General features: G+C 39.7%; 1 protein-coding gene across 2 annotated transcripts; it reads left to right on the top strand.

Annotated features, from left to right (window-relative positions):
* The first annotated feature begins 1,818 nt into the window (after positions 1–1,818).
* Positions 1,819–23,366, top strand: CLNS1A (chloride nucleotide-sensitive channel 1A). Of its 2 annotated transcripts, XM_012745120.3 has the most exons (7): positions 1,822–2,091; positions 8,472–8,608; positions 11,376–11,477; positions 12,488–12,595; positions 14,400–14,573; positions 19,783–19,872; positions 22,605–23,366. In XM_012745120.3, the coding sequence occupies exons 1-6, from the start codon at positions 1,826–1,828 to the stop codon at positions 19,848–19,850; spliced, it is 855 nt and encodes a 284-aa protein (XP_012600574.2). In that variant the 5' UTR covers positions 1,822–1,825; the 3' UTR covers positions 19,851–19,872; positions 22,605–23,366. The 2 variants fall into 2 exon arrangements, with proteins under 2 accessions (XP_075858450.1, XP_012600574.2); XM_076002335.1 differs by lacking the exon at positions 14,400–14,573 and having other exon boundaries at positions 1,819–2,091.
* The last annotated feature ends 1,246 nt before the right edge of the window (positions 23,367–24,612 follow it).

The raw sequence follows: 24,612 nt of genomic DNA, 5'->3' as shown, positions 1-24,612 counted from the left end.
TCAGTTATAAACTTGGATAAAATGTTTTGCCATTAGGCAGTCATGTTTTTCAAATGACACTATGAAAGCTAGGTCAAGTTGATATGAAATTATCATATTGGTTTTAGCCAGTTTTCTCCCTGTATTATTTAGGGGATTCCATTTCTCAGCAAAGCACTGGCTGTTTCACTAAATACCCAGCCACATATAGATGTCCTATGGGAAACCTCAAAACTATCAAAAATGTCTTCCTCCTGCTGAATTCTCCAAATTAAACAAATGAGCCACCATCCACTAGATCACATAAGCTGGAAATTTAGAAATAATCCTTGACACCTCTCCTTTTCTATCTATCCTGGTGTTCACCTCCACAACAATCCTCCCACCCCAACCCTGGCTTCTGAGAATTTGCTCTAAAATCTGTCCGGTCTCCACTCTCACTGCCACTGTCTCACCTATACTTTGGCAATAACTTCCTAATACTGTCCCTGTTCAGTGCGCCCCTTCTCTAGTCTCACTTTCCACAAGTTCACTACCAACAAACTAACCCAACATAAAATTTTAACACTCTCCTGTTGAGAAGATAGAAATAAAACTACCCCACATCCCGTCCTCCAGCCTGGACCGTAGTATCACTCAGGCATTATTATCATAACGTTTACAGGCAAGAAGAGTAGCGCCTAGAGAGACTGACTTACTTGAATTTCTCTAGGTCTCTCGTGGCCAAACTCTTGTTCTTGAATTTAATGCCTCAGGTCTCCATCTGTAACATTGGATCAATAATCGTAGGCCAGGCGCGGTGGCTCACGCCTGTAATCCTAGCACTGTGGGAGGCCGAGGTGGGCGGATTGCTCAAGGTTAGGAGTTAGAAACCAGCCTTAGCAAGAGCAAGAGCCCGTCTCTACTATAAATAGAAAGAAATTAATTGGTCACCTAATGTATGTAGAAAGAATTAGCCGGGCATGGTGGCCCGTGCCTGTAGCACCAGCTACTCGGGAGGCTGAGGCAGGAGGATTGCTTGAGCCCAGGAGTTTGAGGTTGCTGGGAGCTAGGCTGACGCCACAGCACTCACTCTAGCCTGGACAACACAGCTAGGCTCTGTTTCAAAAAATAATAATAATAATAATCGTAACTTCTTCACATACTTGTCATGAAGAAAAGTAAGTGAAGTGATAATGTGGGTAAAGTGCCTAGAACTGTGCCTGGCACAGAACACTAGATTAACTTTAGCTACTATTGTGACTATTTTGTGAGCTTTATTGTTACTTTACTCTTTAGTGCCTAACAAAGAAATAAAGCAGGAGTTCCAAATCCGGTGGATTCTTTTCCCTTTAGCGCCATCTCCTTACTGAGGTAGCCAGCTCCGCACCCCGCGTTAATTACCCATCTGTGCTCCTTTGCTCGCCTGACACGTGGGGATTCTTGGCTTGTGCACGAGGGCGGTGCCAGGACCTAGACTGGTGTCTGGTGCATGTCTGTGTAAACCTGAGATGAACAGTCCCTGGAGATGGGCCGGCGGGGGCAAATGAGAAGAATCGTCGGGAGACTTCCGACCACTACATGAGTGTGGTCTCTACACGTGCATCCTCAGGCGAGGGGTTCCATGTCTCGGGCCTCCGTTTCCTCTTTTGTAGAAAAAGGAATAATACTCCTTGCGTTTCTTCTCTCATAGTGTTACTGTGACGACCTTGAAGTAAGATGTCCCAGAGAACGCTCGCTTATTGGAAGCCCTACAGCTTTAGAAATGGCGAGGAAGAGGGGGAGGGTGTCACGTGACAGGCGCGCGGGGGGTGGGGGGGTTGTCTCTGAAGACCTCCGCGCGCTTTTCCTAGAATGTCTCATCTCTATGGTCGATGGCGCTCGAATGCCCGTGCTGGCAAGTTGTTCTTCCGGGGTCATTACCACCGCTTCCAGGGCGGGACCCAGCGTGGTAGGATTACTGTGCCCCAGCTCTCTGCCGGTTTGTGTTGCCGCCCTTCTTGCTGCTATGAGCTTCCTCAAAAGTTTCCCTCCGCCCGGGCCGGCTGAGGGGCTCCGGCAGCAGCAGCCAGATACCGAGGCCGTGCTGAACGGGAAGGGTCTCGGCACCGGCACCCTTTACATCGCCGAGAGGTAGCGTTCTTGTTCCCCAGCGCTGGCCTGCGCTTCGCCTTCCTGCTTGCTGGCAGGCGGTGCGGAGGAGCCGGGCGAGAAGCGAGCTCGGGGGCTGCTGGGAGGGGGCGCGTGCTCCGCGTCGCCTCGGGGATGCCGCGTCTGGGAGGAAGGCTCCGGTGATTCTAGCGTTCCCTCTTCCGGGGCCTGCCTTTTTCTCTTCTCCAGCCGGAATTTCTCCTCACAGATAGTGCTTTTTACCTGCTTGTTTACTGGAGGCCTGGCTTGTGCGTTGCTTTTAATTTACATAGTCTCTTTTTGAGGTTTTGAGTTTCCACACCCTGAGTTAGTCTTCGATGTGCATTTCTTTCCGGATAGGGCAGGTGCAGGAGGTGTTCCCCTGGGCCGGACATGTAGGTTCAGAGCAGATTGTGGAGGACTTTGAAAGTTTGCTTAAGGAGTATAGGTTTTCTTTTCTGGGTGTGGGTGGGGGAGGAATCCTCACCCCTGCGCAGGCAGGGGGCATATCGAAAGAGACCTGACTCGTTTCTGGGTCTTGAAAGGAATTGCCTTTTTATTTGGTCGCACTTTATACTTTCGCAGTCAGATAGACATACCTTAAATATTACAGTTGTAGATCTGAGGTCTTTGTTTCCTTGACATGTTGTTCTCTTCACTTTGAAGCCAACAATGACACAGTGAGTCCTTCCTGTCCATTAGATCGTTCAAGTTTCCCCTTTTGCTCTGTCACTTTTGTCTACAGCCAGAGAAAATTCTCTGCTTGTAAGAGTTCATGTGCTTACGTTGGGCCCACTTGGATAATATATGTTACTGTCATCTGCTTAATAACATTAATTACATTTACAAAGTCCTTTTTGTCATGTAATGTATTCACAGGCATGACACCAGTAGATGAAGGACATGTTACCAAAATCTGCCTTCTACAGAGTCCAGGACACACACACACACACACACACACACACGACACACACACACACACACACACACACACACCCACACCCACCCACCCAAACCAAAAACCTGTAAAGAAGTCCTACTTTCAAGGGAAAATTTAGATACTGAGCAAAGCTTAGGCTTTTGGCCGGTCACCGAGATAGGAAATATGGATGGAAGGAAAAACAAGATTGGGGGGAGGGGCAGATAATGAGCTGGTCAAGATGTGTGTGCAGTAATTGGACATATGAGTGTGTGTCTTGGGAGAGTGGTGTTAAAGATAAACATGTGGAAGCCATTAGAATAAATATAAGCATATACTAATTGGAAAGGATTAGATACCCCAGGAATAGAACCTTGGGGATACACTACATTAAGAGGTAGATCATGGAAGAAGAGACTTGAGAAAAGAGGACAAAGGAGCAGTCAAATAAAATAAAATCTGAAGGCATTTATTGGGTATTGACGAGGAGATCTTTGCTGATCTTGGGGAAAGCAGTTTAAGTGGTGGAGGATGGAGCATAGATACATTCCTAGTTCCTGCAGTCCTTTTTTCTTCATGGCATCTCTGTATGTTGACTCTTCTTTCTATATTATAACTCCTCTTTGGGGACCGTCCTGTATTTGTTTTTGCATTCTGAAAAATGTGAAACCTAAAGAAAAGTGGCAAATGTTATTAATTAATACCCCTATACCCTTCACAAAGATTCATTAACTAACATTTTGTCACATTTGTGCCTCTTACTTTCCTGAGTCTTTTGAGAACTGCATACATGTTTTCACAGCACTTGTAAATACTTTAGCATGTATCTCCGAAGAACAAGAACATTCTCCTGTATGAGCACAACACATATATTACACTCAGGAAATATAACTCTTTTTAACTGTTTCAAAAACATTCTTATTTCAGCTTTTCACTAACAAATCTCTGTTTCTTAAGAGTTTTTTGGTAAAATATACATACAAAAAATATAAGTAATATATATGGAATTATAATTAAAACAACACCTGTATATTTACCGTCCATGTGAAGAACAGAATATTACCAGTAATTAGACAGTTCTGTTCATCAATCTTTACTCATTCTTTGCCTCCTTGGTCTCTTCCTCCTTTCTGTTTCTTCCCACCTAGCATTTCTAATTAATGATAGAGTTAAGGTTGTAACAAACTGGCAAGGCTTTTTGGAGGATGTGACAAGTGGTTAACAGCCGGATGAATGGGGTAGAGCTAAGGAGAAATGTTGTAATTAGAAAAAACAGAATGCTCAGACACAAGAGTGAGAAACAATATTATGTGCGCCAAGATATATGTATTTATGTGTATTTTATACATGCACACTGAGTCTAGCAGTTCTTCCTCTGAGGGAATAAGGGCCAATGGAAAGGGATAATAATAATAGAGCTGAAGAGGGAGAGAGCCACATTGATGAGCTGGGCTTATACCCCTTAGGCTATGGGGAATCTATTTTAGGGTTATAGGTGAGGAGGGATAGCTTCTGATTTGATTTTAGCTTCTGAGATGTGTACTGAGACTGAGAGATTTAGAACTCTCAGGCTTATTTTCAGAGCTTAGTTTCCATAGGCAGTTGATATTTTACCCAAATAAGGAAGGTACAGAGGCATGAATAATACAAAATTTATTTTATTGTATTCTATTATTTTATTTTTTGTAACAGAGAGAATGTCCTGAAACAAAATAGGTACTTTAGGCCGGGCGCTGTGGCTCACGCCTGTAATCCTAGCTCTTGGGAGGCCGAGGCGGGCGGATTGCTCAAGGTCAGGAGTTCAAAACCAGCCTGAGCAAGAGCGAGACCCCGTCTCTACTATAAATAGAAAGAAATTAATTGGCCAATTGATATATATATAAAAAATTAGCCGGGCATGGTGGCGCATGCCTGTAGTCCCAGCTACTCGGGAGGCTGAGGCAGAAGGATCGCTCGAGCCCAGGAGTTTGAGGTTGCTGTGAGCTAGGCTGACGCCATGGCACTCACTCTAGCCTGGACAACAAAGGGAGACTCTGTCTCAAAAAAAAAAAAAAAAAAAAAAAAATAGGTACTTTAAAACAGGTTAAAATAGGTAATTTAAACATAGAATGATGCTTTTTTATATCTCTTCCACAATTAATGTTAAATCAAATAATTAGTAACCCAAATTGAAGATGCTTCTTACTTTCCTGTCCTGTTTTTCACTCCATGCATGGAATGAAGGACATGGTCATACTTGTACAAAGTGTTAGAGTTTAGCAAAACATTTTTCTACATGTTTACTGGCTTTTTTTTTTTTTTTTTTTACTTCAATGGCTGTAAAGGGCTTTCTACTTTTTGTCTTTCCCTTTTGACTCATGTTTTCTTCAGGACTTGTAGAAAATTAGATATTTTGGGTTTGGAGGGCTTTTATAATATATAAAAAGTAAATAAAGAGTAAACAAAAGTCAGAGAAACAAAAGTAATCAAAATAAGTATTGCTTTTAAGTGTGAAACTTGCTTCTGTCCTGTAGAGTGCATGGAGCAAATTCATGTATGAGATTTATGAGAGCTCCATAGGAAATGTGTGCTGAGGCAGCATTTGTGTTCTGTCAGCATCAGTAAGGAACAGAGTAATTATTATGTACTTTTTAAAGTAAAGCCGTATTTTGTTTTTTTTTTTTTTTATTTTTTTTTTTTTTAAAATATAAATAATTTATTTTTTCTTTTAGTTGGTCAATTAATTTATTTCTATTTTTGGTAGAGACGGGGTCTCGCTCAGGCTGGTTTCGAACTCCTGACCTTGAGCAATCCGCCTGCCTCGGCCTCCCAAAGTGCTAGGATTACAGGCGTGAGCCACCACGCCCGGCCAAAAGCCGTATTTTGATAGGCACTGATCCTCTGTTTAGATTTCAGTTTTTCCATCTCCCTATTGAGTCATTAAAGTTTTGTGGCTCTGAATGTTTGAAATTATTTGGACACCCAAACTTGGAATGTTCCTTTCTGAATTGTGATAATGCTAGCAGATTTTTGAGGAAAAAAAAAAAAAGGCAGTTTATTTGATTCAAAATAATATAACTCTAGTAGGGGACTGGCAATACTTGAACACTATTTCATCTCCACATTTAGAGGAAAGCAGTAGACAGGAAAAGTGCATACAGCACACAATCTAATTATGTAATAAAATCTGTTTTTTTGGAATCAGTGGAAATGAGTCATTTTGGAAAATAATTTCTAGAACTTTTATCACTTTTAGCTCTTTAAGGTTTATCACTTTTAAGCCTCCAGGTTTTCCTTTTTTTTAGTAAGCGTATTGGGTAGAAATCTTTCTTAATGACAGTAATTATTTTCTTGCTTTTGCTTTATTTAAGTATGTAATTAAGTTTTAGTGTATTTACAGAGTTGTACAATCTAATACTGTTTTTGCTTTTTTTTTTTTTTTTTTTTTTTTGAGACAGAGTCTCACTTTGTTACCCAGGCTAGAGTGAGTGCTGTGGCGTCAGCCTAGCTCCCAGCAACCTCAAACTCCTGGGCTCAAGCAATCCTCCTGCCTCAGCCTCCCGAGTAGCTGGGACTACAGGCATGCACCACCATGCCCGGCTAATTTTTTCTATATATATTAGTTGGCCAATTAATTTCTTTCTGTATATAGTAGAGACGGGGTCTCGCTCTTGCTCAGGCTAGTTTCGAACTCCTGACCTTGAGCAATCCGCCCGCCTCGGCCTCCCAGAGAGCTAGGATTACAGGCGTGAGCCACCGCGCCCGGCCTGTTTTTGCTTTTGATAACTGAAGGTTATGTATTATGCCCTTGTCTTATGCTATTAGACATTGATTGTCTTTAGGGGGACTGAAGTGTAAAGTTCATACTCCTCTTAACATAGAACGTGAATGATCACAGACTGTCATACTATCATTGTTCCTAACCAAGGGAGTCCTGGGTTCTCCTATTGTGCTTTTGCTTGTTTAAAAATTAGATGGCCAGCCTTGTTAAAATTGTATAGAAAATACATGGAATGATACAGGCTGGGCATGGTGGCTTACGTCTGTAATCCCAGCACTTAAGGAGGCCCAGGCAGGAAGATTGCTTGAGGCCAGTAGTTTGAGATCAGTCTGGGCAACATAGCAAGACCTCTACAAAAAAATTAAAAAAAATTAGCCAGATGTGATAGCATTCACCATTAGTCCCAGCTACTCAGGAGGCTGAGGTAGGAGAATCACTTGAGCCCAAGAATTTGAGGTTATAGTGAACTTTGGGTAACAGAGTGAGACCCTGTCTCTAAAAAAAAAGAAAGAAAGAAAATAGAATGATACAAGGGTGTTATTGCAGTAACATCTATTTTTAACAACAGCTTTATTGAGGTAATTCATATAACATACAATCTACCCATTTAAAGTATACAATTCAGTGGTTTTTAGTCTCTTTACAGAGTTGTGCAACTATAACCACAATCAATTTTAGTATATTTTCATTGCCCCAGAAAGAAACTGGTACCCATTAACAGGCATTTTCTAGTTCCTTCTAGCTCTGGGCAACTGCTATATTGCGTTAACATTTATTGCAGTTAACATTTTTTGTGGCTTCTGCAGGTTCTTTCTGCTTTTTTCCTGCTAAGTGGTACAATTCCAGATGGGTGAAGTATTATTAAAAAATTAGCCATCCCCTACTCAGACCTAATCTTACTGATTGTAGTGGTATGTCTCCTTTGTAATACCAATAAAATAATTGTATTTGACCACATTTTGAGAGAAAATTAGATCTAGTTTATCTGTGGTTTTCTCTTAAAGCTATGCAATAAACGAAAGATTTCATAGTCTGTCTTTCAAGGTAATAATTATCTCCTAACATATGATGAGTGTGATTACAGCCATTTCATATGTATGTCATTCAATGTAGGATTAGTGGAGAAATGAGTGATTACCAAGTATTTATTGCATATTTACCTGCTGAACACTATGCTAGTGGTTTTGAAGAATGTTAAATAAAGGAATGTGACAGGTTCTGCTGTCAGGCAGCTCACATTCTGTAAGGGTACATAAAACATTCACGACCACAGAGTTAAGTGCCAAATGGTATAATAGTGAGCATGAATGCAGTTTAGAAAAAGAAGACATCATTATGGACTGGAATAGTTGAAGGGAGGCCTCATGGAAGAGCTGGGACTTAACTAGATAAGGATTTGCAAAAGCAAAGAGTGTGTCTGAAGACATTCCAAATAAGAATAAGCATAAAAACCATAGAAACATACATGTGACTGAGGAAAATTGAATTTTAAATCTATTCAAATTTATAGCTAGAGGAAAAGAGACCATAAGAGAATTGGTCTTAAAGAAAATTCAATTCCCATTACTGCATTTTCTTATTTTAGGAATATTTCTGAACATTCAACTTGAATTTATTCATATGCATAAGTGTCTAAGCCAAGGTTTTATAAACTTTGGGATAGTAAATTATCTAAAAATAATCTACTTAAAATGTGTTTTTCAGCCGCCTGTCTTGGTTAGATGGCTCTGGATTAGGATTCTCACTGGAATACCCCACCATTAGTTTACATGCGGTGTCTCGGGACCTAAATGCCTATCCACGAGAGCATTTGTATGTTATGGTAAATGCCAAATTTGGAGGTATGTATGTTGTAATTTAATCTATAGTTTCTTTTGATAGAAAATTATATTTTAAAAGCAGTCTTTGGTTGGGCACAGTGGCTCATGCCTATAATCCCAATGCTTTTGGAGGTTGAGGTAGGAGGATCACTTGAGGCCAGGAGTTCAAGACCAGCTAGGCAACATAGTGAGACCCCATCTCTACAAAAATATTTAAAAATTTAGCCAAGCATGGTGGCATATACCTGTAGTCTTAGTTACTTGAGAGTCTTATGGGGGGGGGGATTGCTGGAGCCCAGGAGTTCGAGGCTCTAGTGAGCTACAATCATGTCACTGCACTGTAGCCTCGGCAAGAGAACCAGATCCTGTTTCTTTAAATAATAATAATAATAATAAAGTAAAGAGCAGTCTTTGATAATAATGTGATATTACCCACTTTCAGTAGTAGTTTATTAAAATAATTTGGGCATTTGTGTGTATCTGCCTTTTATTTTCTGTATATTTGCACTTAGAATTCTTCATTTATTGTGGATATGTATTTCTTTTTCCTCTTGTATTTAACTGTTTGTTCTCTTTATCTTTGCAGAGGCACCCTTAGAGGCTTGAATCAGTATACTTTTGTGCTTCCCAAGAATTTAGGATATAACTGTTTCGTTTTGTTACAAGTATTGGTTCTCAGGGGGGTGTGGAGGGTGGATTTTTCATGGGCCTCCACCCACTTCTCCATCCCCCCATATTTGGCAATGACATTTTGATTAAAATGAAGAAGGAGTGCTACTGGCATCTAGTAGTTAGATGCCAAGGATGCTACTAAACATTCTGCAATGCACAGGGTGGCGCCCCACAACAAAGCATTATAACTAAGAATATTATGTGTCATGTTTAGTTTATAGGATTCATTCATTTGTATAAATACAAAACCTTACAGGTACTCTAGTCAATCAATTCCAAATGCTGGGTGTGAAATGCCTGTAAATAGTGTCAGGCCTTGGTGTGGGGCAATGGTACATGTCAAGAAAAAGGCTAGACACTCTGGGAGGCCAAGGCGGGTGGATCATTCAAGGTCAGGAGTTCGAAACCAGCCTAAGCAAGAGCAAGACCCCGTCTCTACTAAAAATAGAAAGAAATTAATTGGCCAACTAAAAATATATAGAAAAAATTAGCCAGGTATGGTAGCACATGCCTGTAGTCCAGCTACTCAGGAGGCTGAGGGAGGAGGATTGCTTGAGCCCAGGAGTTTGAGGTTGCTGTGAGCTAGGCTCATGACATGGCACTCTAGCCTGGGCAACAGAGTGAAACTCTGTTTCTAAAAAAAAAAAAGAAAGAAAAAGGCTAGAGAAGTAGGGTTTGAATAAATACAAACAAAAGGGAAAAGTATATTGAATAAGAAGACTCTGTCATTCACTCTCTAGGCAAATTATTTTCACCTCTGAGCCTGAATTTCAACCCAAAAAAATTAGCAGAGTGTATTAGTCTCTGGTTCTCAAACCTGGCTGCACATTAGAAACACGTAGCAAGCTTGTTAAAAATGCTGGAAGTCCCAATCTAGGAAATAACTCAGTAGGTTTGAGGTAGGTGGTTTAAATGTGTGCTTTTTGCGATTATTTGCTTGAAATTGATGTAATTTTGATTAATCCTTTCTAACTAAAATGTGTACGACTTCACATCTTACTAGAAAGTAATATCTTCCTGGGTCAATTACATTTATTTCAGTAGTTCTCCATTTCTGTTTATCTTGAACTCCTCTCATAAATTACAAATGCTTGGGTCATATTTTCCCAGCCTTTATTCCTCCCGTCCTGATTGTCCAAGCTGCAGATTTTTTTTTCTCTTTGGCTTACTTCCATAAGTCTCTTTTTAAATGACTATTGTTGATAAGATTAGATTATTTTTGAAATAACTTAAAAAAATTCTTTCCTGTTGTTGAAAACTTAGAAAGGTTTAAAGAAAGTATGACAGCCCCTACAGTAACCTAGCATGAGATGATGAGTGTTGATGATGGTTGTATTTTTTTCCTTACTGTAAAAATGCTATATTACATTTCTATTTACTACCCTAAGGTAAATTCCTGAGAAAATAAATTATTAAGAGTGGTTATTTCTGGAAATAACTAGAAAGGTACTAGAGGGCCAGGGACTTTTTCATTTGAATCCATGCAAACTCTTTCATTTATTTTTATACCAGTGTATATTACCTTTATAACTTAAAAAATTATGTTCATTCAATTTTTTTGTGGAGACGGGGTATAGCTGTGTTGCCCAGGCTGATCTCAAACTCCTAGCCTCAAACAGTTCTGCCTCAGCCTACCAAAGTGCTGGGATTACAGGTGTGAGCCACTGCTACCAGCCTGTTTTTATTAAATATTTATATCTTTTCTTACCTACAGATTTTTTAAATTTAATCTGTTGCCTAAGTTAACTTTTATGGGCTTTAGTTTTCCCATCTGTAATTTGCTGATGATGAGTCACATCAGTGGTTTACAAACTGCTACTGGAGCCCTTTTTTTTCAAAGTGAAAGGTAAATGGAGCAGATGACAGTGGAACCATACTTATTAGAGCCCTATTTGGGTTTCCTCAACCCCACTGTGGCCCCATAGGGTCTCTGGAATCGTAAGTGTTCAGTAAAGCACAATGTGGCTAGACCAGCGACTCTATCCAAAGTCTTTTTTAGCTTACAATAAATAAGCATAATTGGTAGAATCGAATTGCTATATTCAGATATATCAAGAGGCTTGTTTTTTTTTTAAAGTCAAATAACATTAAAAAGTAATTTTTGTTGCCTTTCTAGAAGAATCAAAAGAATCTGTGGCTGATGAAGAAGAGGAAGACAGTGATGATGATGTTGAACCTATTACTGAATTTAGATTTGTTCCTAGTGATAAATCAGCATGTGAGTGTTCTATAGTATTCTTTTCCTTTTATGTAGCAAGCATTCCCCTCAGTTGATGTATACATGTACATAGAACTCTCACCATTACCTCCATTCTGTTTTTTCTTCACTTTTTCATCTATGATATCATTGAGGACCAAATACTTGTTAATAACAAAGGTTGTGAATGTGGTGAAAGTATTGTAGACACCTTGTTATCTGGTATAGTTTGTGAATGGAGGACTCTGGTTAGTTTTATTGATTTATGCTGTTGACTGAATCTCATCTGAGGGACGGCCGAGGAGTTATAGCAGTTCCAAAGTGGAAGATGCCAAGATAGTTGGAAAGAGCTGAGTCTATCCGCTGAAAGGGGTTTCACCCTGGTGCAGCAATCTGACCAGGACTCTGACCCTTTTTCTCAGAAAATCCAACTAGCCATGAGAGATCTCAGTAATATTAAATATCCCAGGCTGGTCACGGTGGTTCACGCCTTTAATCCTAGCACTCTGGGAGGCCGAGGTGGGTGGATCGCCCAAGGTCAGGAGTTTGAAATCAGCCAGGGCAAGAGCAAGACTGCGTTTCTATTAAAAATAGAAAGAAATTAATTGGCCAACTAAAAATATGTAGAAAAAATTAGCTGGGCATGGTGGCACATGCCTGTAGTCCCAGCTACTTGGGAGGCTGGGGCATTAGGATTGCTTGAGCTCAGGAGTTTGAGTTGCTGTGAGCTAGGTTGATGCCACACACTTTAGCCCAGGCAACAGAGTGAGACTCTGACTCAAAAAAAAAAAAAAAAAAAAAAATTAAATTAAATATCCCCAAATGAGCTCTTATTATTTTGTGACTTGTCTATTGCCTCAAGTGCTTTCAGGATTGATCTTACATGGAATTTGGCAGGTTTTGTAAAAATTGTGACCTTAGTATACCTTTTGTGTACCCATTAAATTTATTTGCCCTGATGGTTATTTTTATTATAAAATTTTATTTTACATTGAAAAGAATATTAGTTACAATTTAATTTTCTTGTTCAGTGGAGGCAATGTTCACTGCAATGTGTGAATGCCAGGCCTTGCATCCAGATCCTGAGGATGAAGATTCAGATGATTACGATGGAGATGAATATGATGTGGAAGCACATGGTTAGTAAAATTGATTTTTTTTTAAGTTTTGTTTTTCTGTTTATTTAGTGTTTCATTTTAAGAGTGTACTAGGGATAGAGAATTATAGTTCTTTGAATCTCCATAATGTCGCGCCCGCCTCGCCAGCAAGGAAGACGCGGCAACTGGAGTTCTTCTGACAGTGCTTTAATGGGGTTCCCTTTAAACTTGCATGATGCGGAAGACCCTGAGCACAAGCTCTCACACACTTATATACTCTAAGGAAGGGGGGAAGTGATGGGGATAGGTTAAAAGCGCTCGAGGGTTATTACTGATAGGCCAAGCTAAGATCCTTCATATGCATACTTATAGAACGGGCCAGGACTTACTCTGCGCATGCGCTGAACTTGTTTACTACAGGCAGGCCACCAGAAATCGGCGCCATCTTGTAATGGCGTTGTCACCGCGCCCCACACCATAAAGTACCCAATATTATATGATTATTAATAAAAGTGAATGACACAATGGTATACTTTATGCCTATGTTCTTTGCAACAGACAAATTGAAGAAATTTATGGGCTTTCCAAGCTTAAGGGTAAAAGAGATTATCAGGGGAAGAAAGTAGATAAATAGAGTAAATGGAAGGAACGAAAATGGTAAATAGGAAAGTGGGTTGTTGGGAAAGTTTTTAAGCTGAGATACCTGCCCCCAAAGAACAAGCTGCCTGTCTCTACCCCTTGAGAACCTAGATCATCTATATCTTTATTTAACATATTCCGATTGTGCAAAAACAGACTCTGGGCCAGATGCAGTGGCTCATGCCTGTATTCCTAGCACTCTGGGAGGCCGAGGCAGGAGGATCTCTTGCGGTTGGGAGTCCAAGATCAGCCTGAGCAAGAATGAGACCTTGTTTCTACTAAAAATAGAAAAAAATTAGCAGGGCATGGTGGTGCACACCTGTAGTCCCAGCTACTCAGGAAGCTGAGGCAGGAGGATTGTTTGAGCCCAGGAGTTTGAGGTTGCTGTGAACTAGGCTGATGCCAAAGGCCAGGCAACAGAGCCTGACTGTGTCTCAATAAAAAAAGAAAAAACAAAACAAAACAAAACCCTATTCCTTCAAACAGCTCACTGTTAAGGACATTTCTTTTTTTCCAGAATCACACTTCATTTATCTAAGAATATTTCCTATTGCTTCTTCAGACCAGAGTGTAGTCACTAGCTTGGTAGAGTCTTTTTGTAGCTTGAGGTGCCTGCTGTTCTCTTTTCTTTTCCCCACTGGTCTTATGCATACCAATCTAAGTATCCAAAGCTCTTTCTTCCATGTATACCCTCTTGTGGCCTGAGACAAACTCATTTCTGGGATTCTTCAAATACCTGAAGATAACCTTATCTTTTGGGGATTTTTGGTTTTTTAATCCTTTTTGTATTTTCTAGACTTTCTGATTTTTTAAAAGGTGCATGTATTTTAATATGAAAACATCTTCAGTACAAATTAATATCAACTTAATTTGTGCTCACCAGTAAAATCCCACCTTGGAATAACATAGGACTCCCTGAACTTAGGAACACATACTTTTCTTCTAGTCCTTGGACATGTGAGTCTTTGGGGAATTGCTGTTTACTGGTTCATTATCTCTTGGAATCCCTTCTCATCCTGAGGGTAGGGACATTTTCTTTGTATCTATCTTCAGTAGTGGCCTATATATGTGTATAAGTGAATCTTGAAAAGTATTTTCTTAGAAGCCTGTTTTCCCTGTACCTTATCTTTGGCAAATGCATTATTGATGATCCATTTTGTTTTTTCTAATTGCTGTGTAATAGCCTTAAAGTTTTCTATCTGTTTAGAACAAGGACAAGGGGACATCCCTACATTTTACACCTATGAAGAAGGACTATCTCATTTAACAGCAGAAGGCCAAGCCACATTGGAGAGATTAGAAGGAATGCTTTCTCAGTCTGTGAGCAGCCAGTTTAATATGGCTGGGGTCAGGACAGAAGATTCAATAAGAGATTATGAAGGTGAGTGTCCTTTCTCTTCAGTGTGAACAGTCAAACAAGCACTTGGGCAGTAAGTTATGGGGAAACATACAAGATTTTTTGGAAGCTCTAAGACAGAGAAATCTTAGAATTAACTCTTTATAGTACAGAAAGCAAGTGTAGAATTAAATAGAATGGGAATTTTTATGTAATTTGTTTTTAGTGGTGGTTTTTCCTCACAATGAAAATAGTCTTTGTTCATAGTCAAAAATTTTTTAATTTTAATTTTTTTAAGAGAGGGTCTCATCGTGACACCCAGGGGAATACAGTGGTACAGTCATAGTTCACTGCAGCGTCAGACTCTTGGGCTCAAGAGATCCTTTTGCCTGAACCTCCTGAGTAGCTAGGACCATAGGTGCACACCACCATGCTTTGTTTCTTGGCTTTTTCTTTTTCTAATTTTTTTATAGAGATAAGGCCTCACCCCAGCTGTTCTTAAATTCCTGGGCTCAGGAATTTCCTTCCTTTTAAGGATCCTTCCACTTTGGCCTCCCAAAGTGCAGAGATTACAGGTGTGAGCCAACACACCCGGCCACAAAAATTTTTTAAATGTGCAGAGGCAAAGAAGAAATGAAAAAAATCACCCTGGACAGGGTGGCTCACACCTGTAATCCTAGCATTTTGGGAGGCCAAGGTAGGAGGATTGCTTAAGCTCTGGAATTTAAGACCAGCTTTAGCAAGAGCAAGACCCTGTCTCTACTAAAAAAAAAAAAAAAAATAGAAAAAATTAGGTGGATGCAATTGCACACACCTGTAGTCTCAGCTACTCAGGAAGCTGAAGTAGGAGGATCGCTTGAGCCTACTAGTTTGAGATTGCATTGAGCTATATGATACTACTGTACTCTAGTCCAGAGGAGAGTGCAAGACTCTGTCTCTAAAAAAAAATCAAGGATACAAGAGATACCTACTATTAATTTTCTGTTGCATGTCTATGTTAGTTTGCTGAAACTATAGTAACTAAGTGCCATAGGCTGGGCAGCTTAAACAGTAGAAATTTATTGTCTCCAAGTTCTGGAGGTGAGAGGTCCAGGGTTGGTTATCTCTGAGGGCTGTTTCAGGCCTCTCTCCTTGGCATGTAGACAACTGTCTTTTCTCCTATGTCTTTGTGTCATCTTTTCTCTGTGTCCGTGTTTCTCATGTGTTTCCAAGTTTCCTTCTATTAGGGTTCTCCAGAGAAACAACCAGTGGGATGGGGGGTATGTGTGTGTATATATATATATATATATATACACATATACATATATACGGTGGGGTGGGATATGTGTGTGTGTATATATATGTATGTAAATACATATATAGTGAGAGATTTATTTTAAGAAATTGGCTCACATTGTGAAAGCAGGCAAGTCTAAAATCTGTAGGGTAGGCAGGCAGGCTGAATACCCAAGGAAGAATTGATGTTGTAGTCCAAAGGCAGTCTGCTGGCAGAATTTGTTCTTGTTCAGAGAAGATAAATCTTTGTTCTATGAAGACCTTCAGCTGATTAGAGGAGGCCCATCACATTATGGAGGGGTCATCTCCTTAGATCAGAGTCTACTAATTTATATGTTAATCTCATCTAAAAAATAACCTCCACAGAAACAACTAGAATAATGTTTGGCAGACAAACTGTCTGGGTACCATGGCCTAGGCAAGTTGATGCATGACATTAACTATCTTCTTATTAACACCCTTCTTGAAAGGGCACCAGTCAAATTGGATTAGGTCCCACTCTAATGTCCTCACTTTAAGTTGATTACCTCTGTAAAGACCCTAAAGATCTTATTCTGAGCTACTGGAAGTTAGAACTTGAACATGAATTTTGGGGAGACTCAATTTGACCCTAAACACTAAAAGAGAAATCTAGTCAAAAATTTTAAAAGTGTGCACAGGCAAAGCAGAGGTAGGAAAAAATCAAGTATAATTCTGAGCAACATCTATTAATTTCCTGTCGTATATCCTTCCAGTCTTGTTTGCTTCCATGTGTTTATGTGTGTACGCATATGGATACTACCATTTTTATTTTAAAATGAATTCCTACATGACTATATGCAAAACTAGGATAGTCAGTTGATTTAAAGGATTAGGCAGTATTCAAGAAAATTGAGTTCTCTCCTCATGACAAGCTTCTGTACCTTAACTGGCTTTATTTTTATTTTTATTTAATTTTAGTGTATTATGGGTGTACAAGTGTTAAGGTTACATGTATTGCCCATGCCCTCCTCCCCATTGAGTAAGAGCTTCAAGCGTGTCCATCCCCCAAACGTTGCACATCTTACTCATTTGGTTGTATATACCCATCCCCTTCTCCCCCCTCCCACCCTCCCGACACCCGATAAATGTTATTCCTATATGCCCGCTTAGGTGTTGATCTGTTAATACCAATTTGCTGGTGAGTACATGTGGTGCTGGTTTTTCCATTCTTGAGATACTTCTCTTAGTAGAATGGGTTCCAGGTCTATCCATGAAAATACAAGAGGTGCTATATCACCACTGTTTCTTAAAGCTAAGTAGTACTCCATGGTATACATATACCACATTTTATTAATCCACTCATGAATTGATGGACACTTGGGTTGTTTCCACAGCTTTGCAATTGTGAATTGTGCTGCTATAAACATTTGAGTGCAGGTGTCTTTTACATAAAGTGTCTTTTGATCTTCTGGGTAGATGCCCAGTAGTGGAATTGCTGGATCAAGTGGTAGATCTACTTGCATCACTTTAAGGTATCTCCATATTGCTTTCCACAGAGATTGAACTAGTTTGCAGTCCCACCAGCAGTGTAGGAGTGTTCCTCTCTCTCCACATCCACGCCAGCATTTATTGTTTGGGGACTTTTTGAGAAAGGCCATTCTCACTGGAGTTAAGTGATATCACATTGTGGTTTTGATTTGCATTTCCCTGATCTTAACTGGCTTTAAATGTTTCTATTTTCTTCTATTTGAAGCTTGTTTGTAAGTATTTTCCTTAGCACACTCATTCCTTTCCTAAATAATCCTGTTTCAATTAGAACCTTGAAGTGTTCTTTTGACTCCAACCTTTACCATTTATTCCCTTATCCAGTCTAATACCTAGTTCCATGGATTTTCCTTACTTTCATATCTCTTTGCTGTGACTACTATAAATCCTGCAAACCTAGGCCCTTTTTTCTCAAACTAGATTTACACAATAGTATATTTCCCTTCCTCTAGCTCTCTAATCTTCTGAGAATACTTCGTAATATCACCCCTATATAAAGATGTCCCCTCAGTGATTTCCTAATGCCTACCATATAGTTCGGACTCTGAAGAGACAGCCCTGTCTTTCCTCTAGGTGTCTCCAATTTTTTTCCTGTTACCCTCAGTAAAGCACTTAGATAATGCTTATTATGTGCTAGACTCTGATTTAAGCACATTACCCATATTTACTTATTTAATCCTTCTATGAACCCTGTGTGGTGAATGCTGATATGACCTCATTTTACAGGTGAGAAAGCAGGCACAGAAAGATTATGTAACTTGCTTGAGATCAAACAACTAATAAGTGGTAAGAGGTTTAAATGAGCTAATATACAAAAAATAATATACTCACCACATTGCCCAGCCTGCATGATCAGGAATAGCTAAAAACTTCATGGAGTAAGTGGCATCTAAGCCACAATCTGAACCATGTATAGAAGTGACCGAGGAGAAGAGGGATTGCACACAGGTTAGGAGGAAAGGCAGGTAAAGGGATTGGTTATGTGCAGATGTTCAAGAGACCATTCAGCTTTGAGGGACTGCAAGTTCATTATGTGTGGAACTTTGTGAAGGGTAGTTATGGTAACTGACTGATAAAGGTGGAGTAGTGAACTGTCCATGTCTTAGAGCAGTGGTCCCAACCTTTTGGCACCAGGGACCAGTTTCATGGAAGACAGTTTTTCCACACATGGGGTGGGGATTGCAAGCGATGGGGAGCAGCTGTAACAGATGAAGTTTCGCTCGCTTGTTCCCCCACTGCTTACCTCCTGCTATGCAGCCTGGTTCCTACTGGGCCATGGACCTGACTCCTGGGGGTTGGGGACTGCAGACTTAGAGGAGGAACTCTTAGGTTCATGGGAAGCCACTGAAGAATTTGAGTTTGATTAGTGTTTCAGAATATAACTGTGGTTGCAATATGGAAAACTTGTTGGAGAGGAAAAATGCTAGAGAAAAGAGAAACCCTGTTATGTGACTTATGTATTAAATTAGATAAGAAATGGTGGCTTAAATTTGGTAGTGACAGTGAATATTAAAAGACTTGATACAGTTGGGTGTGGTGGCACTCAACTGTGGTCCTAGCCACTCAGGAGGCTGAGGCGGGAGGATCCCTTGAGTCCCAGGAGTTTGAGGCCACAGTGAGCTATGATTGTGCCATTGCACTCCAGCCTGGGCAACAGAGTGAGACTGTGTCTAAAAAGACTTGAGAGATTTAGGAGATAAGCAGCAGTAGTTAGAGGTAGGGGTCTCTGGTTTGGGCAAATAAGAGGTAACCTTAGCCTAGGTAACCCCTAGGCAAGGGGTCTCTGGTTTGGGCAGATAAGAGGTAACCTCTTAGCAAGACTGTTTGGGGAAAGAAACATTTTTATGTGGAAAGATGAATAGTTTTTTAGACACATGTCATATTGGCATCTACAGGTGGTAGAGTGCCAAGGGGCTGTGGCCAGAAGCCACTTTGTGGTGGCTGAAGAGTTGAGGGGTGAATGGGAGGTGAGCAAGTGGACAAAACAGCTATAGACAACTCTTTCCACAGAGCTTTCTATTTTTTCTTGTCTCCTCTCATTTTATTTAATGAGATAAGAAAAACAGGGAGATTAATCAAGAAGCTTGCTCTACTTTTCTCCTGGATTATGTTGAAAGCTTTGTGAGGAAAGGGCTGTTTACCTTAAAAAAAAAAAAAACAGTAAATACTTAAGAACAGATCTGTAAAGAGTAATTGATACTGCATTTGAAAGTTCCTACTACAGTTCTTTTAGCATGGAGGTTGAGAATTTATAAAGTAAATGTTAAATATAGACTGACTTTAACTCAGTTCAAATCCACAGGTTGGTTGCCTTTTCCTTTGTCGGTTTGTTCTTTGATACTTTAAAGAAAAATAATAGCATCCCTTACCAGCAGAGGGCACTAGCTTCATTCTGGTCGAAGTTAGAAGGTGAGTGTTTACCTATCTGAAGTGCTTAGTACAGTATCGCTCAACAATTCATTTTTTTGTTCAGACGGGATGGAGGTAGATACCGCACCAACGGTTGCTGGACAGTTTGAGGATGCAGATGTTGATCACTGAAAATGATTTATGCTGCTTGAAGGTGAGTAGCTTGTTTTCTTCCTTGTCATTGAATGTGAAAATCATGTGAAATGAGTTTTATTTTCATACATCAAGAGAAGAACTCTATATAATTTGCAGTTTGGAAAAATGTTGTTACCCATTTCTGAAATTACTGAAAATTATGTGGTTTTTTCCCCTAAGAAATCAAGGCTGAAACATAGTGATGTTCAGTTTAACATTTATTATACCCTTCCCACATGCTGAGCACTGCAGTAGGCATTGAAAGTACATAGAATAAGACACAGACCGTCATCAATGAACTTACAAGCCATTTGTCCAGAAACAGACCTCGCTGGTTGGCTCAGGTGAAAGCAGTAGAGCCTGAGCTCATGTGTTGGTCTGCTCTTGAGTCACCTTTTCTCATTTGAAGTGTTTGAAATCTTAGCATGCTCATCAGAAAACAGAAAGCAGAGATCTGCTGCAACTCACTGCTTTTCAGTTTGGGGAGGGAATAGAAGTAATTTGAAACTGAGCTTAAGACTTTAATCATAATTTTGTATGAGTTTCCCTCCTTCTGAAAATAATAAGTAACCAAGGTCCTGGTCACCTTAGTGTCCAAGTCTTATTTGCCAAACCATAACAAGTTTATGTATAGTTGTCCAAAAATTATCATTTCCTAAGTTGTTTCCTGTCTGCTTTTCAGCTCTCTGCCAGTTTACTTTTGTCTGACACATTGTCATAAGCTTTGCCTGAAGCTTGTCCCTATTTATTTGCTATTTTGTTAATCTGAGAAATATATTGTCAGTCTGGGTATTTCTGCTATATGTTAGATAATAACTGAAGGTCATGTAGCTAGTTCACATCATACAGAACTAGAACTGGTAATTGTAGTAGTCTCTCCTTTATAAGCTGTTAAGTTGCTGTCCCTCTTTTCCCCCCTACAATGTCCTTCTACCTCTGACCTTATAGCATTCTTTTCTTAAATACTGGTTGTCTTCCAGTCTTTGAGATAACAGTGCTCTCCAAGTCCTTTTATTTTATTAAAGTATATAGTAATAGCATGGCAAGATTTATATATTTTGACTCGACTCTGCTACACTATTAGTCATCCAATTAGGTTGTGAAATCTCTTGTCATTCCCTGCTATGCTAAATATTTAAGAATTCCTTGTTTTGTTCTGATATAGATTTTAGTTCTGAACCTTAAGTAATCATTGGCTTTTTCTCCACTTAAAATTTTTAATTCCTTTACCCCTGTTCCATTTTATATTGGAAACCAGCCTTTTAAAATTCCAATTACGTTCCAAGTTATTGCCATTGTGAACACTGTATAACACTGCTTCTTGGCCGGGCGCGGTGGCTCACGCCTATAATCCTAGCACTCTGGGAGGCCGAGGTGGGCGGATTGCTCGAGGTCAGGAGTTCGAAACCAGCCTGAGCAAGAGCAAGACCCCGTCTCTACTATAAATAGAAAGAAATTAATTGGCCAACTAACATATATATAGAAAAAATTAGCCGGGCATGGTAGCACATACCTGTAGTCCCAGCTACTTGGGAGGCGGAGGTAGAAGGATTGCTTGAGCCCAGGAGTTTGAGGTTGCTGTGAGCTAGGCTTACGCCACACCACTCACTCTAGCCTAGGCAACAAAGCAAGACTCTATCTCAAAAAAAAAAAAACACTGCTTGTTATACTAACCATGAATTGTGATGTTGGATCTCTGCTTTCTTCTCAGGTCCTGCCAGTGGAATCATCTGAAAATAATCTCTTTGAATTCTTTGAATTTTAGCTCTTCCCTTAAATACTTAATCCTAATTTCCACATTTATTTCTGTCAGTGGTAGCCATAGTCTAAAATCAATTATGTGTTAAAATTACGTGTTGGTATCAGTAGAGCGCTGTTAACATTAAGTTTCAGCTTTCACAGTTCCACATGTCAATAACTTCACTATTTCATGGGAAATCTTGTGGTATCAATTTAGGTCTTCTTTCCTTCTCATCACATTTTTACAGTATATTGATTTTTTTTCCAGCTCAGTGATACTTGTTTAGTACCTGTTTTATTGGAACTGGAAAACAGATTTCTGGCTTTTACATCCTTCTTTTTGAAAAATAGACATTTCAGAGAATATCAACTACTCTGTTAATAAGGATCATGAGAAACTCATTTGGTATGTCACTAACAGTTACACAAATGGGATGTTACTGCAGTTCCCGGCAAGAATTCTTAGGATTCTTTGCAATGGTGAAATAGTGGTAGCAAAATCAAATAAAATAGCCACAAACTAATGAGTTTTGTTTTCTTTCATTTTATGCTAGAGTTCAGAGGCAGAGAATTATTTTATTCATAAAGTTTATACATGTTCTTCATCTGGATAATTGACCTGAATTCCAAACAATGTCTGTAAATTTTTAATCATTTAAAGTTGTATGTGCCTTTAAAGAATGAACAAGAAATAATTAGTATTTATGTAACCATTAATGATTTCAAGATAATAGAACTAGGACCTCTCAATGCATGAGGTAGGATGAAGGGGGAAGCACATGAATGGTAGAATCACAGGTCTATCACACTGGTTGTATGCCTTTGGACAAGGCATGTAACTTCTTTAATCCTCAGTTTCCTCATGTGTAAAATGGGGATGATAAGAACTACCTGGCAGGGTTATTACAAAGATTGAGATACAATATATTTAAGTCCTCTGGCACTATGACTAGGCATTCAGTAAATAGTAGTTATTACTGTTATAAACACTGTAAACTTTTTGTTTTTCAGATTCTGCTCATAACTATAGGAGAGAACTTGGTGCCTCTTCCATTCTGGAGTGGGTTGATGAAAGTCTCTTTCTTTCTCCAAAACTCACCTGAACCAGTTCTTTCTTGAGACAGACTGTACTGAGACAACAAGTTGCCACCAGCAGAAGAAACTATGACCTTTATTAACGAAGGTGAATTAACTTAACCAAGAGGGTGTTTGTAGTTTATTATTTACCCCCAAACTCTGTGTCTAGATACCCTCTGAGGAGGTCTGTAATTCCTGCCTTCACTGTATGCATTTTCTATAAGGCCTGTGTGGTGGAAATGCACAGAAACTTGGAGGTGTAAGTAGACTGGGTGGGAAAGAGAGAGAGGTTGAAGCTAAGATGTGCTTCTTTGGGGCTTAAGGATACCCATATCCCTAAAAAGTAAGATCTCAGAGGAATCCTAGCCTCTGCTCATTCTCCACAGGGGCAATAATCTTCTACTAATTTGGGGCCCAGATTTACTAATTCAGGCATTTGTAGGTAGCCTCTTTGGAAATATTCCAGCCATATACACTGTCCCTGACACAAGTGCTTCTGACTAGCTTTTGCTTTTCTCACCATGTTTCATCAGTCTGCTCTGTTACAACCTCTTGGGTTATATCCTCTAGTTTCCAACATCTTAGGTTACTTTCTGTAACAAAACAAGTGAAACTGGGATGAAATCCTCAAAGTACTTCAAATGGTAATTGTTTTGTCTTTGTGATAGCTTAACAAATAAATCTAGGTTTTCTATATTACTGTGCTCTCATTCTTGATTAAAACCATTAATGAGAATATTTTTTGAAAAAACAATGCTGGCAAGTAGACTTTTGCTAGTCTTATTTTTGTTCACTTGTTGAGAACATGAAATTAAGAAGAAAATGTATAGAGCTTCTGGCAAGTGTTTAGAAAGGCAAGAAATTAACACATTTCAGGGGATTTCTGCTACTTCCTCTTGGGTCAGGACTAATTTCTTATGTTTATCAACTCTCAATTTTTAGCTTTCACAGACACCTGGGTATTTATATGGCTGATTTATAATTACAGATTTATACTTGGACTTTTTAGAGATAGGGTCTCACTCTGTTGCCTGGGATAGAGTATAGTAGCATCATCATAGCTCACAGCAACCTCAAACTCATGGCATCGAGTAATTCTCCTGCCTTGGCCTCTCAAAGTGCTAGGATTAAAGGTGTGAGCCACCACACCTGGCTTATACTTGGACTTTTTTTTTTTTTTTTTTTTGAGACAGAGTCTCGGTTTGTTGTCCAGGCTAGAGTGAGTGCCGTGGCGTCAGCCTAGCTCACAGCAACCTCAATCTCCTGGGCTCGAGCGATCCTTCTGCCTCAGCCTCCCGAGTAGCTGGGACTACAGGCATGCGCCACCATGCCCGGCTAATTTTTTTATATATATATATCAGTTGACCAATTAATTTCTTTCTATTTATAGTAGAGACGGGGTCTCGCTCTTGCTCAGGCTGGTTTTGAACTCCTGACCTTGAGCAATCCGCCCGCCTCGGCCTCCCAAGAGCTAGGATTACAGGTGTGAGCCACCGCGCCCGGCCTATACTTGGACTTTTGATATAATTATATGGCCTTTAAAATAAGGTTAGACAGGCTATTCAGAATCACTTGGCTGAGTAGTGACTGAAGTTGAGTTTGATAACCACGCAGCCCAGTGTTCTTTTTAGCACTTATGCTTGGTTTCCCACATCCTGCAAGATAGACGGAAAAAAAACAATTTTCCTTTTTTCTAACCAGGCTCTCAGAAATTCCAAATCTGTTATAGTAGTCAAGTAAAAGAGCCACTTGGAAATGGAAATTAAAATTTACTGAGACTTCTTTCAGCCACTGTGCTGGGTCCTTTGATATATTTGTATTATAATACTCTTAACTACTTTGTGAGATATAGATACTTTTTTTTTTTGAGACAGAGTCTCGCTTTGTTGTCCAGGCTAGAGTGAGTGCTGTGGCGTCAGGCTAGCTCACAGCAACCTCAAAC

Source organism: Microcebus murinus, chromosome 4 (assembly GCF_040939455.1).
Source record: "Microcebus murinus isolate Inina chromosome 4, M.murinus_Inina_mat1.0, whole genome shotgun sequence".
NCBI lineage: Eukaryota > Metazoa > Chordata > Mammalia > Primates > Cheirogaleidae > Microcebus > Microcebus murinus.
The sequence above is the reverse complement of the archived record's forward strand: the minus strand, read 5'-3'. Positions and strand labels throughout refer to the sequence as shown.